The sequence below is a fragment of the Oncorhynchus gorbuscha genome, linkage group LG01, assembly GCF_021184085.1.
Source record: "Oncorhynchus gorbuscha isolate QuinsamMale2020 ecotype Even-year linkage group LG01, OgorEven_v1.0, whole genome shotgun sequence".
Taxonomy (NCBI): Eukaryota; Metazoa; Chordata; class Actinopteri; order Salmoniformes; family Salmonidae; genus Oncorhynchus; species Oncorhynchus gorbuscha.
Genome location: NC_060173.1, coordinates 86,275,041 through 86,287,807, shown reverse-complemented (window position 1 = coordinate 86,287,807; position 12,767 = coordinate 86,275,041). Strand labels below are relative to the sequence as shown.

At 42.7% G+C, this 12,767-nt stretch overlaps 2 protein-coding genes across 3 annotated transcripts in view; both read left to right on the top strand.

Annotated features, from left to right (window-relative positions):
• Window positions 1–92: 92 nt before the first annotated feature.
• On the top strand, window positions 93–2,254 carry creg2 (cellular repressor of E1A-stimulated genes 2). Its single transcript, XM_046337160.1, has 4 exons — window positions 93–637; window positions 812–981; window positions 1,086–1,199; window positions 1,350–2,254. The coding sequence occupies exons 1-4, from the start codon at window positions 203–205 to the stop codon at window positions 1,489–1,491; spliced, it is 861 nt and encodes a 286-aa protein (XP_046193116.1). The 5' UTR covers window positions 93–202; the 3' UTR covers window positions 1,492–2,254.
• Window positions 2,255–2,668: 414 nt separating this feature from the next.
• Window positions 2,669–12,767, top strand: part of LOC124044419 (alpha-1,3-mannosyl-glycoprotein 4-beta-N-acetylglucosaminyltransferase A-like) — a 57,718-nt gene continuing 47,619 nt past the window's right edge. Inside the window, exons 1-2 of one of the 2 annotated variants that reach the window (XM_046364067.1) lie at window positions 2,669–2,828; window positions 3,404–3,853. In XM_046364067.1, coding sequence (XP_046220023.1) covers window positions 3,760–3,853 — 94 coding nt within the window. In that variant the 5' untranslated portion in view covers window positions 2,669–2,828; window positions 3,404–3,759. Of the gene's footprint in view, window positions 2,829–3,315; window positions 3,854–12,767 lie in introns of both variants that reach the window. The other variant, XM_046364062.1, reaches the window with a different exon arrangement.

The window sequence follows — 12,767 nt, the reverse complement described above, 5'->3', positions numbered from 1 at the left end:
AGGAGGGCAACGGTCACCCTATAATTCACTGGCGTACCAGAGGGTGGCGCTGTGGCAATTCTCGTCTACCAATTGTGTAACTTGTGGCTCCGCCCAATCCTCGCCTTGTGTTATGAAAACACCACAGATACACGTGAGTCTGTAAACACACACATAGACAGAAGGACGAACTCGAGAAGGAAAGTAGATATCCAGCAATTTGATGAAGTCACATCATCTTTCCCTGGCATTATTTGCCGCGCTGCTGTGCCTTTGTGAGAGCTACACTCTCAGAAACTCAGTATCTTGGGCTGTCGCCTCCAACGATGTCGTGGTGGAGGGAGAGCTGGACGCCGTTTCCGAGGAGGAGGTCGCCCCGGCTTTGCTAGTGGACAACAGCGGGCTGTGGAAACAGGCATACCCGCCCTCTGTGTTACGAAATGGTGCGGAGAAGCCCAAAGAAACCGTCAAATCGAAAAAGGAGGATGGAGCGCCCGTGTCATCTGCGTCCAGGGTGTTCTCCTATCGGATGGAGGAGGTGAAAGCGCCCGCCAGTGCCCCCTCACCTCCGCCACATCAGGAGACGGCGAGAACCGCCAGATACATGGCCCACTACAGCGACTGGGGACATCTCGCCACCATTTCCACTCAAGACAAGGTACAGTAAAGCTTGTAGACTTACTTAAGGTGCCCTCTCCTCAGCATTGCAATTGCTCCATGAAGCACATTAGCACTCAATGTACTATTAAGCCTTGTTTTCAGACCAGAGCCAGGTAGTCTGAAAGCCTGTATGTATGTACCTGTATATAACAACTTTATTTTGTATCCTCAGATTAAGGGCATTCCTTTTGGGAATATTTTCTCGGTCAGTGATGGCCCAATGGACAACAGTACAGGAGTTGTCTACTTCTACGTCACTCTGATGGACAACTCTGTAGCAGACCTGAGAAGCTTCCCATTTGCCTCTCTCACCTTTTCAGAGGCAGAGGGAGACTTTTGCAGGTAGGACTGAGTGTTACCCACCTCCCCACCCAGTGCTAGGTTGAAGTGGCATATTTCAAGTCTTGATGTGTGTGACGGTTACACATTGTGCTCTGTTCCCACAGGCAGCAGGTGTATGATCCTGAAGACCCACGCTGTGCCAGACTGACCCTGACAGGCAAGATGGTGGAAGTGGGCCCAGAGGAGGTGGAGTTTGCCCAGGAGGCCATGTTCTCTAGGTGTGTGTGCATGTTTATCACTCGTCCTCCCTGAACATGTTCTGTGTGTGTTTGGCTGTCCAATTGTCTCTCACCAGTAATGAAGTCAGGGACTACACAGCCTGCTTGTTTAGTGTGTGTATAATGCTGTCTTTTGTCCTCTTCCTCCAGACACCCTGTGATGCGGAAATGGCCAGTGGGACACAACTGGTTCTTTATGAAGCTAGAGCTCAAACAGGTCTGGCTCCAGGATTGGATTGGAGGGGTGTCACTCATCCCCCTGGAAGACTACTACAAAGCCACACCCTACTGAGAGGAACTTCATCCACAGTTTATATTAATTTACTGCACAGTGCCAAATATGACACACGTGTACCAATACAAGACAGTGTGTTAGCATCTCTAGGTGCCACAACAGCTGTCCTCAGACCATATTCATCACCACTCAAACACATAACAGAATGGGAGGATCTAAAAGCTCTAGTTCTGGAATATTTTTGAAGAGAAATGGGGAGTGGGGATTTTCAGTTCTAGATCTTCTCTAGGCTGAGTGTGAGTGGTCTAACCATGGTGCATGTAGAGGTAACAACTACATTTAAGATGTCCCCCATATCAGCCAGTTTGCACTATTAAAGTGCTTCCACAGTTCAAGGGAAAGCTTCTACAGAATGTGAATATAAAGACACGTAGATATAGATTGTTCCTATTTATGTAAAAATGTTGTTGAATGTACAGAATGGTTTATTTGCTTTGAAAATGTTTTTCCAATGCTACCACCAAGCTTTTTCACAATCTTCTGTTCAACAGCTAGAAAATGACAAATCAACAATCCACTTAAAGTAGACTCCTCTGGTGGACAATAGATCTTGACTTTGATATTGAATGTTGTTGATTGTCGCATACTGTCAAGTCACATTTCTATTTTGTGCTGAGTTAAGAAAACAGCTTTTAAAATGTAAATGTCAATGACATTGTGCATGATCTAAAGCAGAAGTTTAATTAATGATACATTGTTATAGATTGTAAAACTGTACATGCAATGTTGGGAACATAATACAAATGATTTGGTCAAATAATTGAAATGTCCTCCCAATCTTTCACTCGCTGTATTTTTGAAGCATTATGTGTCTTGGTGCTTGTGTTTTCTACCAGTAAAGCTCTATTTTTTTAATCATTAGGTCACTTAATTTAGGTATGCTCTGCATAATTATGCAATGCTTAAGATGCATATTTTTTCTAGCAGCTGTAGAATGATCGTATGAACGCACGGTGGCGCTCTTTAGACAAACAGAAATGATAGGCCGCAAAATAAATGCTCGATCCATCAGTCCTAAAGTAGTGCTTCATATATTTAGTTATAAAAAAGGTCGCGTTTTTTTGACAACCGATATATTTTGTCATTTTGATGCTGCAGAGAGGCGTGTGTTTTACTCGCACTTGCTGCGGAAGTTCGCGGTGTGTTGATGCTCGGCAACAACCGGCGTCTTGAGTGGGCGGCGCCTCGTGTCTTGACAGACCGCTGGCGTTGCCTGACAGAATGGTTTGCAGATAAAGGAGTTCCCCCCCAATCAGTGATTATTCGTGAACAGAACACGAATTTGGTCAACTTCGAGAATACACATATTTCAGACTGCAACAGAGTACCAGAGGGTAAGTGTAGCAAACGTCGTTTTTTAATTGTTTTGCTGCCATTTAGCTATATATCACGTAGCTAACGCTAGCTAATCATTTCATGTTCAAGAAGCGTCAATAGTATAACCAGCCAGTAGCCAGCGTCTTATCAGACAGGTACCGTAGCTAGCTATGTATTAGCCTGCCAGCCGCTACTGTAGGTATAACTAAGTCAGTGTCTTAATGAATCTATTTAACCTTATCTTGGATAAGAGTTCCTTCTAAACGACTCAAATGTAAATACGGTGCTAGTTAAGGTCTGTGGAGAAGCACAGCCATCACATATTGGTCTGGTTCCTAGAAAAGACTGGCCTTAACTCTTACCCTCTAGCTTCTAAATGTGCTAGCTACAGTAACGAGATAAAGTTCGTTTTTCTTCAGTGTTTGCTGCTTAACTTTAAGTAGAAAATAACGATATCTAGATTAATGCAGATGTTCTCTTCTGCTTACTCTTGCCATCCCCCAGAATCATCAGTGCAGAAGTTCAAGGAGGCGTACCGTCAACACTAGGGTTCAGGATCTTTAATCTTCCGTTTCTCCATCATTTTGTGCAGCGACTGCCACTGAGTGGAGGTGAATAAGCATACAGCCCGACCATGCTCACATCACGGGGAGATTCAGAGTGTAGAACACGCAGAAGCCTCGGTGTAGGAAGGGTTGCCTCGTGACTGGCCACCCTCAAGCGAGAGGGAAAGAGATCGACAAGTCACTGCGACAGACCGGGAACGACTAGGAAAGACAAAATCCACCTTTAAAGCCAGCCCAGCTTCTCAAACCTCCGTTCCTTTCCCCATTCCTATCCGAGGCGAGTTACTGTATGTACGCACCTCTGCCTGGATTGAAACGGCAGTGAGTGAGGCACGCCGGCCCCGGGGTCCCCGCGCTTCGTTGAGAGAATCGCTGAAATGAGATGAGGCTCAGAAATGGAACGGTTGCCACTGCTATCATTTTCTTCACGTCGTTTCTCAGCCTGTCTTGGTACACAGCCTGGCAGAATGGCAAAGGTAAGCAAGCGAACGCTGTCGTGTTAACTAGCCACTAGCTTTTACCATTGGATTACTGTAAATCAATAACTGACAGCTGACTAACCTAGCTAGCTAACGTTTTTGACAGCTGTTTGACTGGTAGATGGAAAGCAGGCTGGCTAGCTACCAACACTTTTTATAACCGAACTCACTGTAGTGACGGACAGACAGACAGACAGACGGACAGATAGACGAACAGACGGGCACTTCATATGAGGTTCTTGTTGGCTGTATAATACTTTAGCATCTTCAAAACTAGGGCTGGGCGATATGGCCAGCATATATCACGGTATTTAAAAAAAAATGTTAAGATGGTTTGAGGATCTATTTATGTTTTTGAATAATTATTTATACATTTACAAATAGTGTGACCCTAGGATGTCCACATACTTTTGGTAATGTACACTGTACAGTATGTGGACACATGCTTGTGATTTTGGAATGAGATGTTCCACGAGCATTTAATATGGACTTTGTCCCCCCCTTTGCTGCTATTACAGCATCCACTCTTCTGGGAATGTTTTTCACTCAATTTTGATGTATTTACATTTTTTTATTTCACCTTTAATTTAACCTGGTAGGCCAATTTGAGAACAGGTTCTCATTTACACCTGCAACCTGGCCAAGAGAAAGCAAAGCAGTGCGACAAAAATAACAGAGTTACACATTGAATAAACAAACCTACAGTCAATACACAATAGAAAAAATCTATGTACAGTGTGTGCAAATGTAGTACGATTAGGAAGGTAAGGCAATAAATAGGCCATAGAGGTGAAATAATTACAACTTAGCATTAACACTGGAGTGATAGATGTGCAAGTAGAGATAATGGGGTGCAAAAGAGCATAAGATAACATGGGGATGAGGTAGTTGGGTGTGCTATTTACAGATTGTCTGTGTACAGTGATCGGTAAGCTGCTCGGACAGCTGATGCTTAAAGTTAGAGAGGGAGATATGAGGCTTCAGTGATTATTTTTTTGCAATTCTTTCCAGTCATTGGTAGCAGAGAACTGGAAGGAAAGGTGGCCAAAGTAGGTGTTGGCTTTGGGGATGACCAGTGAAATATACCTGCTGGAACACTTTCTACGGGTGGGTGTGCTATGGTGACCAGTGAGCTAAGGTGGTGCTTTACCTAGCAAAGACTTGTAGGTGACCTAGATCCAGTGGGTTTGGCGACGACTATGTTTCGAGGGCCAGCCAATGAAAGCAGATAGGTCGCAGTGGTGTATAGTATATGGGGCTTTGGTGACAAAAAAGATGGCACTGTGATAGACTACATCCAATTTGCTGAGTAGAGTGTTGGAGGCTATTTTGTAAATTACATCACCGAAGTCAAGGATCGGTAGGATGGTCAGTTTTACAAGGGTATGTTTGACAGCATGAGTGAAGGAGGCTTTGTTGTGAAATAGGAAGCCGATTCTAGATTTAATTTAGGATTGGAGATGCTTATTGTGAGTCTGAAAGGAGAGTTTACAGTCTAACCAGACACCTAGGTATTTGTAGTTATCCACATATTCTAAGTCCGAACCGTCCAGGGTAGTGATGCTTGTTGGGCGGGCAGATGTGGGCAGCAATCGGTTGAAGAACATGCATTTAGTTTTACTAGCGTTTTAAAAGCAGTTGGAGGTAACGGAAGGAGTATTGTATGGCATTGAAGCTTGTTTGGAGATTTGTTAACAGTGCCCGAAGAACGGCCAGATGTATACAGAATGGTGTTGTCTGCGTAGAGGTGGATCAGAATCGCCAGCAGCAAGAGCGACGACATTGATATATATATACAGAGAAAAGAGATGATGGAACATTGATGCAGGGACTTGCATCCATTCAGCTACAAGGGCATTAGTGAGGTTGGACAACGATGTTGGGCGAACAGGAAAGCTTGTGTGGCCTACTGCTAAGCCATTGCTGCTTTAGATGTTGCCACTTTACAATAACAGTTCCTACAGTTGGCAGGGTAGAAATTTGACAAACAGACATATTGTTACAGTGTCATCCTATGACTGCGCCAAGTCATTGAGTTCTTCAGTAAGACCTTTCTACTGCCAGTGTTTGTCTATGGAGATTGCATGGCTGTGGCTGTGTGCTCGATATTTTTTCTGCCATAATTTGCAAATAAATTCATTAAAAATCCTTCAATGTGATTTTCTGGAGATTTTTTTTTTCATTTTGTCTGTCATAGTTGAAGTGTACCTATGATAAATTACAGGCCTCATCTTTAAGTGGGAGAACTTGCACAATTGGTGGCTGACTAAATACTTTTTTGCCCCACTGTGTGTATATACACTGCTCAAAAAAATAAAGGGAACACTAAAATAACACATCCTAGATCTGAATGAATGAAATATTCTTATTAAATACTTTTTTCTTTACATAGTTGAATGTGCTGATCAATGGAAATCAAATTTATCAACCCATGGAGGTCTGGATTTGGAGTCACACTCAAAATTAAAGTGGAAAACCACACTACTGGCTGATCCAACTTTGATGTAATGTCCTTAAAACAAGTCAAAATGAGGCTCAGTAGTGTGTGTGGCCTAGACGTGCCTGTATGACCTCCCTACAATGCCTGGGCATGCTCCTGATGAGGTGGCGGATGGTCTCCTGAGGGATCTCCTCCCAGACCTGGACTAAAGCATCTGCCAACTCCTGGACAGTCTGTGGTGTTGGTGGATGGAGCGAGACATGATGTCCCAGATGTGCTCAATTTGATTCAGGTCTGGGGAACGGGCGGGCCAGTCCATAGCATCAATGCCTTCCTCTTGAAGGAACTGCTGACACACTCCAGCCACATGAGGTCTAGCATGGTCTTGCATTAGGAGGAACCCAGGGCCAACCGCACCAGCATATGGTCTGACAAGGGGACTGAGGATCTCATCTCGGTACCTAATGGCAGTCAGGCTACCTCTGGCGAGCACATGGATTGCTGTGCGGCACCCCAAAGAAATGCCACCCCACACCATGACTGACCCACCGCCAAACCGGTCATGCTGGAGGATGTTGCAGGCAGCCGGACGTTCTCCACGGCGTCTCCAGACTCTGTCACGTCTGTCACATGCTCAGTGTGAACCTGCTTTCATCTGTGAAGAGCACAGGGCGCCAGTGGCGAATTTGCCAATCTTGGTGTTCTCTGGCAAATTCCAAACGTTCTGCACGGTGTTGGGCTGTAAGCACAACCCCCACCTGTGGACGTCGGGCCCTCATACCACCCCCATGGAGTCTGTTTCTGACCGTTTGAGCAGACACATGCACATTTGTTGCCTGCTGGAGGTCATTTTGCAGTGCTCCTCCTGCTCCTCCTTGCACAAAGGCGGAGGTAGCGGTCCTGCTGCTGGGTTGTTGCCCTCCTACGGCTTCCTCCACATCTCCTGATTTACTGGCCTGTCTCCTGGTAGCGCCTCCATGCTCTCGACACTACGCTGACAGACACAGCAAACCTTCTTGCCATATCTCGCATTGATGTGCCATCCTGGATGAGCTGCACTACCTGAGCCACTTGTGTGGGTTGTAGACTCCGTCTCATGCTACCACTAGAGTGAAAGCACCGCCAGCATTCAAAAGTGACCAAAACATCAGCCAAGAAGCATAGGAACTGAGAAGTGGTCTGTGGTCACCACCTGCAGAACCACTCCTTTATTGGGTGTGTCTTGCTAATTGCCCATCTGTTGTCTATTCGATTTGCACAACAGCATGTGAAATTTATTGTCAATCAGTCTTGCTTCCTAAGTGGACAGTTTGATTTCACAGAAGTTACATTGTGTTGTTTTAAGTGTTCCCTTTAATTTTTTTGAGCAGTGTATTTGTAATAATGACAATTACAACACTGAATGAACACTTTATTTTAACTTAATACATCAGTAAAATCAATTTGGTTCAAATAATGCAAAAACGGTGTTGGAGAAAGTAAAAGTGCAATATTTGCCATGTAAAAAATCTAACATTTTAAGTTCTTTTCTCAGAACATGAGAGCATATTAGTTCGCAACGACTCAGGCGGCCCAAACTGTTACATATACCCTGGCTCTGCATGCAATGAAGGCAAGATAAATGATACAATTTCCCTAGTGTAATATCGCCTGCTAACATGAATTTGTTAACTAAATATGCTGGTCTAAGAAATATTTACGTCTGTGTGTTGATTATAAGAAAGGCATTGATATTTATGGTTAGGTACATTCGTGCAACGATTGTGTTTTTTTTCACAAATGCGCTTTTGTTAAATCATCCCCCGTTTGGCGAAGTTGGTAGTCTTTGTTAGGAAGAAATGTTCATCACAGAGTTCGCAACGAGCCAGGCGGCCCAAACTGCTGCATATACCCTGACTCTGTTGCACAGAACGTAAGAGAAGTGACACAATTTCCCTAGTTAAAATAAATTAATGTTAGCAGGAAATATTAACTAAAGATTCAGGTTTAAAAATATATACTTGTGTATTGATTTTAAGAAAGATGTTGTTTATGGTTAGGTACACATTGGTGCACCGACTTTTTTTTCCTTTTTTTTGTGTGTGAATGCGCTTGTTTAATCACCCGTTTGTCGAAGTAGGCTGTGATTCGATGATAAATTAACAGGCACCGCATTGATTATATGCAACGCAAGACACGCTAGATAAACTAGTAATATCAACCATGTGTAGTTAACTAGTGATTATGTGAAGATTTTTTTTTTTAATAAGGTAAGTTTAATGCTAGCTAGAAACCTTACCTTGGCTCCTTGCTGCACTCTTGTAACAGGTAGTCAGCCTGCCACGCAATCTCCTCGTGGAGTGCAATGTAATCTGCCATAATCGGTGTCCAAAAATGCTGATTACCGATTTGTTATAACTTGAAATCGGCCCTAATTAATCTGTCGACCTCTAATAGTGGGTGTTTTACATTACAATGAATTAATAATGTCAGGGAAGTGTTATTGTGTCAGGGTAGAAACCAAAGTGTTCTCTAGGACTCTATAATCTTTGGCTACATTTACTGTTTTTGTTCTCTGCTACTTCATGTAGCTAACATATTCATGCTTCCCGTATTCTGTTGCATAAATAACATGCTGATTTCGGTCTACAACATCACTGGTTTTATCAGGCTTTATAGCTAGTTATGTTTGCGCTGACTCAGTAAATTTTATTAGCTACTTAGCTAGCCAGCTAACTAGCGATTAGCTTTGGCGTCTAACAAGATTTAGGCCCAATATGCTAAGGGAAGACAAACTAACCATTTTTTGCAGATGTAAGAAACAAACTAGTGTAATTTATAGAAAGCTAGTGGATTGATATTAAGTAAAACGGGCATCATTGTTTGTGCTGCATTGACCATATAGACTGAACACAAGTGTCTCATGGTCAAGCAACAGCGGTCCTTGAGTGACGGGGCTACGTCTGTGGAAAGCGGCATGGAGAGAGACAGAGGGATGACTAACGTAGCGGAGTGAACAATAAAAATGGACATTACACACGGCATATCACATTTAACAAATCAAACATTAAAATACCGTTAAAGGTAAAGTAGAAACCCAAATCGGTCCGTGCATCAATACCGGTAGATTGTAAAATACGGTATACCACCCAGCCCTATTAAAAACTGGATATTGACACAGATGGCTATGTAACAGGTTCCTCTTTGTGCAAGGGCTATAGATAGTATCGGGATGGTTGCCATCACAGGGGGACATGGTTATCCATAAAAATGATCGCATCTGGCTGGCTGTGTGAGAATAGCAGGTTATTCAAGCCAGATACAGCAAAGCTATGAAAATCCACAGCCATTGAGTTTTGCATGCAAGCTGACATGCTGAGGACATGATCAATGCTCATGTATTTTGACAGATTTATCATTCAGCAGTCAATTATTTCCTGGTTTGACTCGTCTATTTATTGATTTAGAAGCAATTTTACATGCTCCGCCACGACTACTTGCTGCTCATTAAAAGTCCTAATATATTAAGATGCCAGCTACGTCTTCTGTTTCCCCCTCCTTTCTCTTTTGCTTCACTCTCTTTTCGCAAATAACGAAAGCAATGTGATTCATAGGTGTGTTCCTTCCAACTAAATGCTTCTGTGGTTACTCTTCACAAAACTGTTACAGAAGCACACGCACGCCAAGGCCTCAGTGATTTTTTTTTATTTTTATAAGCTCAATGGTATCAGCTCTCGAGGGAATCAAGTACCTTTACTGCCTTAGCTAGGTCAGGCCAGCTAAGGCAGAGTTTCATCACTTGGATCAAAATGAAGGACAAATTGGGTGTGTAGTGTACCAACGCAAGGATGTAGGCTAGTACATAAGAATCCTTAGTATAAGTTAGGATTGTACATCACAAAGCATCACTCCTCTTTTCATGCTTCTGTTGGTACCACCCTAACTGTTTGAGTTAAGCTTGTATGGAGAGGGAAGGCTTTTCCAAATCACGTTTATGAGAGGTGTGGCTCATTGTGAAACCAAATACTGTTCGTTTTGGAAATGGGTTGTTCCTTTTTGATTTCAATCACCTTTTGACTGTACCCCTTTTTAGATTTGAACCATTTTAAAGCTTTCAAACAGTTAAACTATTTGATAATTTATTGAAGAAACTAAATTTTCACACTAGATGACCGAAAGTATGTGGACACCTGCTCGTCAACCATCTCATTCCAAAATCATGGGCATTATTTTGGAGTGCACCCCACCTCCCCTTTTGCAATAACAGCCTCCACTCTTCCGGGATGGCTTTTCACTAGATGTTGGGACTTGCTTCCTTAAAGCCACGAGCATTAGTGAGGTTGGGCACTGATGTTGGGTGATTAGGCCTGGCTCGCAGTCAGGGTTCCAATTCATCCCAAAGGTGTTCGATGGGGTTGAGTTCAGGGCTCTGTGCAGGCCAGTCAAGTTCTTCCACACCCTGATCTCAACAAAACATTTCTATTTCTGTATGGACCTTGCTTTGCGCATGGAGGCATTGTCATACTGAAACAGGGAAGGGCCTTCCCCAAACTGTTGCCACAAAGTTGGAAGCACAGAATCACCTATAATGTCTTTTATATGCTGTAGCTGGAAATAAGGGGCCAAACCAAATCACCAGACTATTATTACTTGTCCACCAGACTTTACAGTTGGCACTAAGCAATGGGGCAGATAGCTTCTTCCTTGCATCTGGTAAACTCAGATTTGTCCGTTGGCCTGCCAGATGGTGAAGCGTGATTCATCGCTCCAGAGTGTTTCCACTGCTCCAGAGTGCAATGGCGGCAAGCTTCACACCACTCCAGCCGACGCTTGGCATTGCGCATGGTGATCTTAGGCTTGTGTGCTGCTGCTCAGTCATAGAAACCCATTTCAGACGAACAGTTCTTGTGCTGACGTTGCTTCCAGAGGCACTTTCCAGAGCAAATAAAATTTAGCTTTTTTTTTTTAAAGCAAACATTTCCGCAATTCTACACATTTTGCATGGGGCAGAGATTTTTTTTGTTGCTGTTTTAAGCCAATTTCCTGCAATTCTATGCCTTCCATGTCGTGTGTTTATGATACCAGGTGTCGAAGCCCGAAACATGTACAAAAAATATATATTCAAAAAGTGTTATACAAATTCAAAATAGTTACCCTTTGTCTTGACAGCTTTGCACACTCTTGGCTTTCTCTCAACCAGTTTCACCTGGAATGCTTTTCCAACAGTCTTAAAGGAGTTTCCACATTTTGTGGGGTTACTACATGATTCCATATGTGTTAAGATATCTAAACTATTATTCTAGTGTGTGTGTACATAAATAAATAAAAATTCTGGGACCTGCACTCTGTATTGATCCTGTTCTGGGTACAGATCTGGTCCATGGTCCTTCAGTTGACTATGGAGGATCTAAAGTGTTTTGTGTTGTCTGCCATCAGTTGACACTGCATACTCTTGAATACAGGGTGGGTGTCTTTTCAATCATAGAATTAGACCACTGCAATTTAGCTGGTACCAGGGTTGTGCGGTATCCAGATTGGTCATACCGTCCCTCTCTCAACCCCTGATTTACAGTATTACTGGCTTAGCACCTAAGGTGGTGCCAAAACATGCAAAAAAAAACACCATTTGGGCTTCTATTACCAGAATGCTAACAAAATAAGCACAAGTAATAGCATCCATGGAAATTTGCTAACGATTGCAAACTGTTTTATTTTTAGCAAAGAAAGGCAGTACATCTCATAAAGTTGTGCGTGTAGACACTACTGTTCAAATGTTTGGGGTCACTTAGAAATGTCCTTGTTTTTGAATGGAAAGAACTTTTTTTGTCCATTTAAAAAGATCATGCAGTGTGGACAATGTTGTAAATGACTATTGTAGCTGGAAATGGCAGATTTATAAAATAAAATGGACAATCTTCATAGGTGTGCAGAGGCGCATTATCAGCAACCATCATTCCTGTGTTCCAATGGCACGTTGTGTTAGCTAATCCAAGTTCATAATTTTAACAGACTAATTGATCATTAGAAAACCCTTTTGCAATTATACTAGCACAGCTGAAAACTTGTGCTTTTTCCCTGAACAAGAATAGACTGCCGAGTTTCAGAAGAAAGTTCATAGTTTCTCTCCATTTTAAGCCAGTAATCAAACTCACAAATTCTGATTCTCCAGATACTCAACCAGTCTAAAGGCCAGTTTTATTGCTGCTTTAATCAGAACAGTTTTCAGCTGTGCTAACACAATTGCAAAAGGGTTTTCTAATGATTAATTAGCTAATCCTAGTTTATCATTTTAAAAGGATAAACACAACGTGCCATTGGAACACAGGAGTGATGGGTGCTGATAATGGGCCTCTGGACGCCTATGTAGATATTCCATTAATCTGCCGTTTCCAGCTACAATAGTCATTTACAACATTGACAATGTCTACTCTGCATTTCTGATCAATTCGATATTTTAATGGGGGAAAACAGCTTTTCAAAAACAAGGACATT

Bases quoted from the DNA above. Each gene is read 5' to 3' on its own strand.
- creg2 (XM_046337160.1), top strand. From the start codon at position 203: ATGAAGTCACATCATCTTTCCCTGGCATTATTTGCCGCGCTGCTGTGC. The intron at 638-811 runs GTACAGTAAAGC...TTGTATCCTCAG, and splicing joins CCATTTCCACTCAAGACAAG to ATTAAGGGCATTCCTTTTGG. The intron at 1,200-1,349 runs GTGTGTGTGCAT...CTCTTCCTCCAG, and splicing joins CAGGAGGCCATGTTCTCTAG to ACACCCTGTGATGCGGAAAT.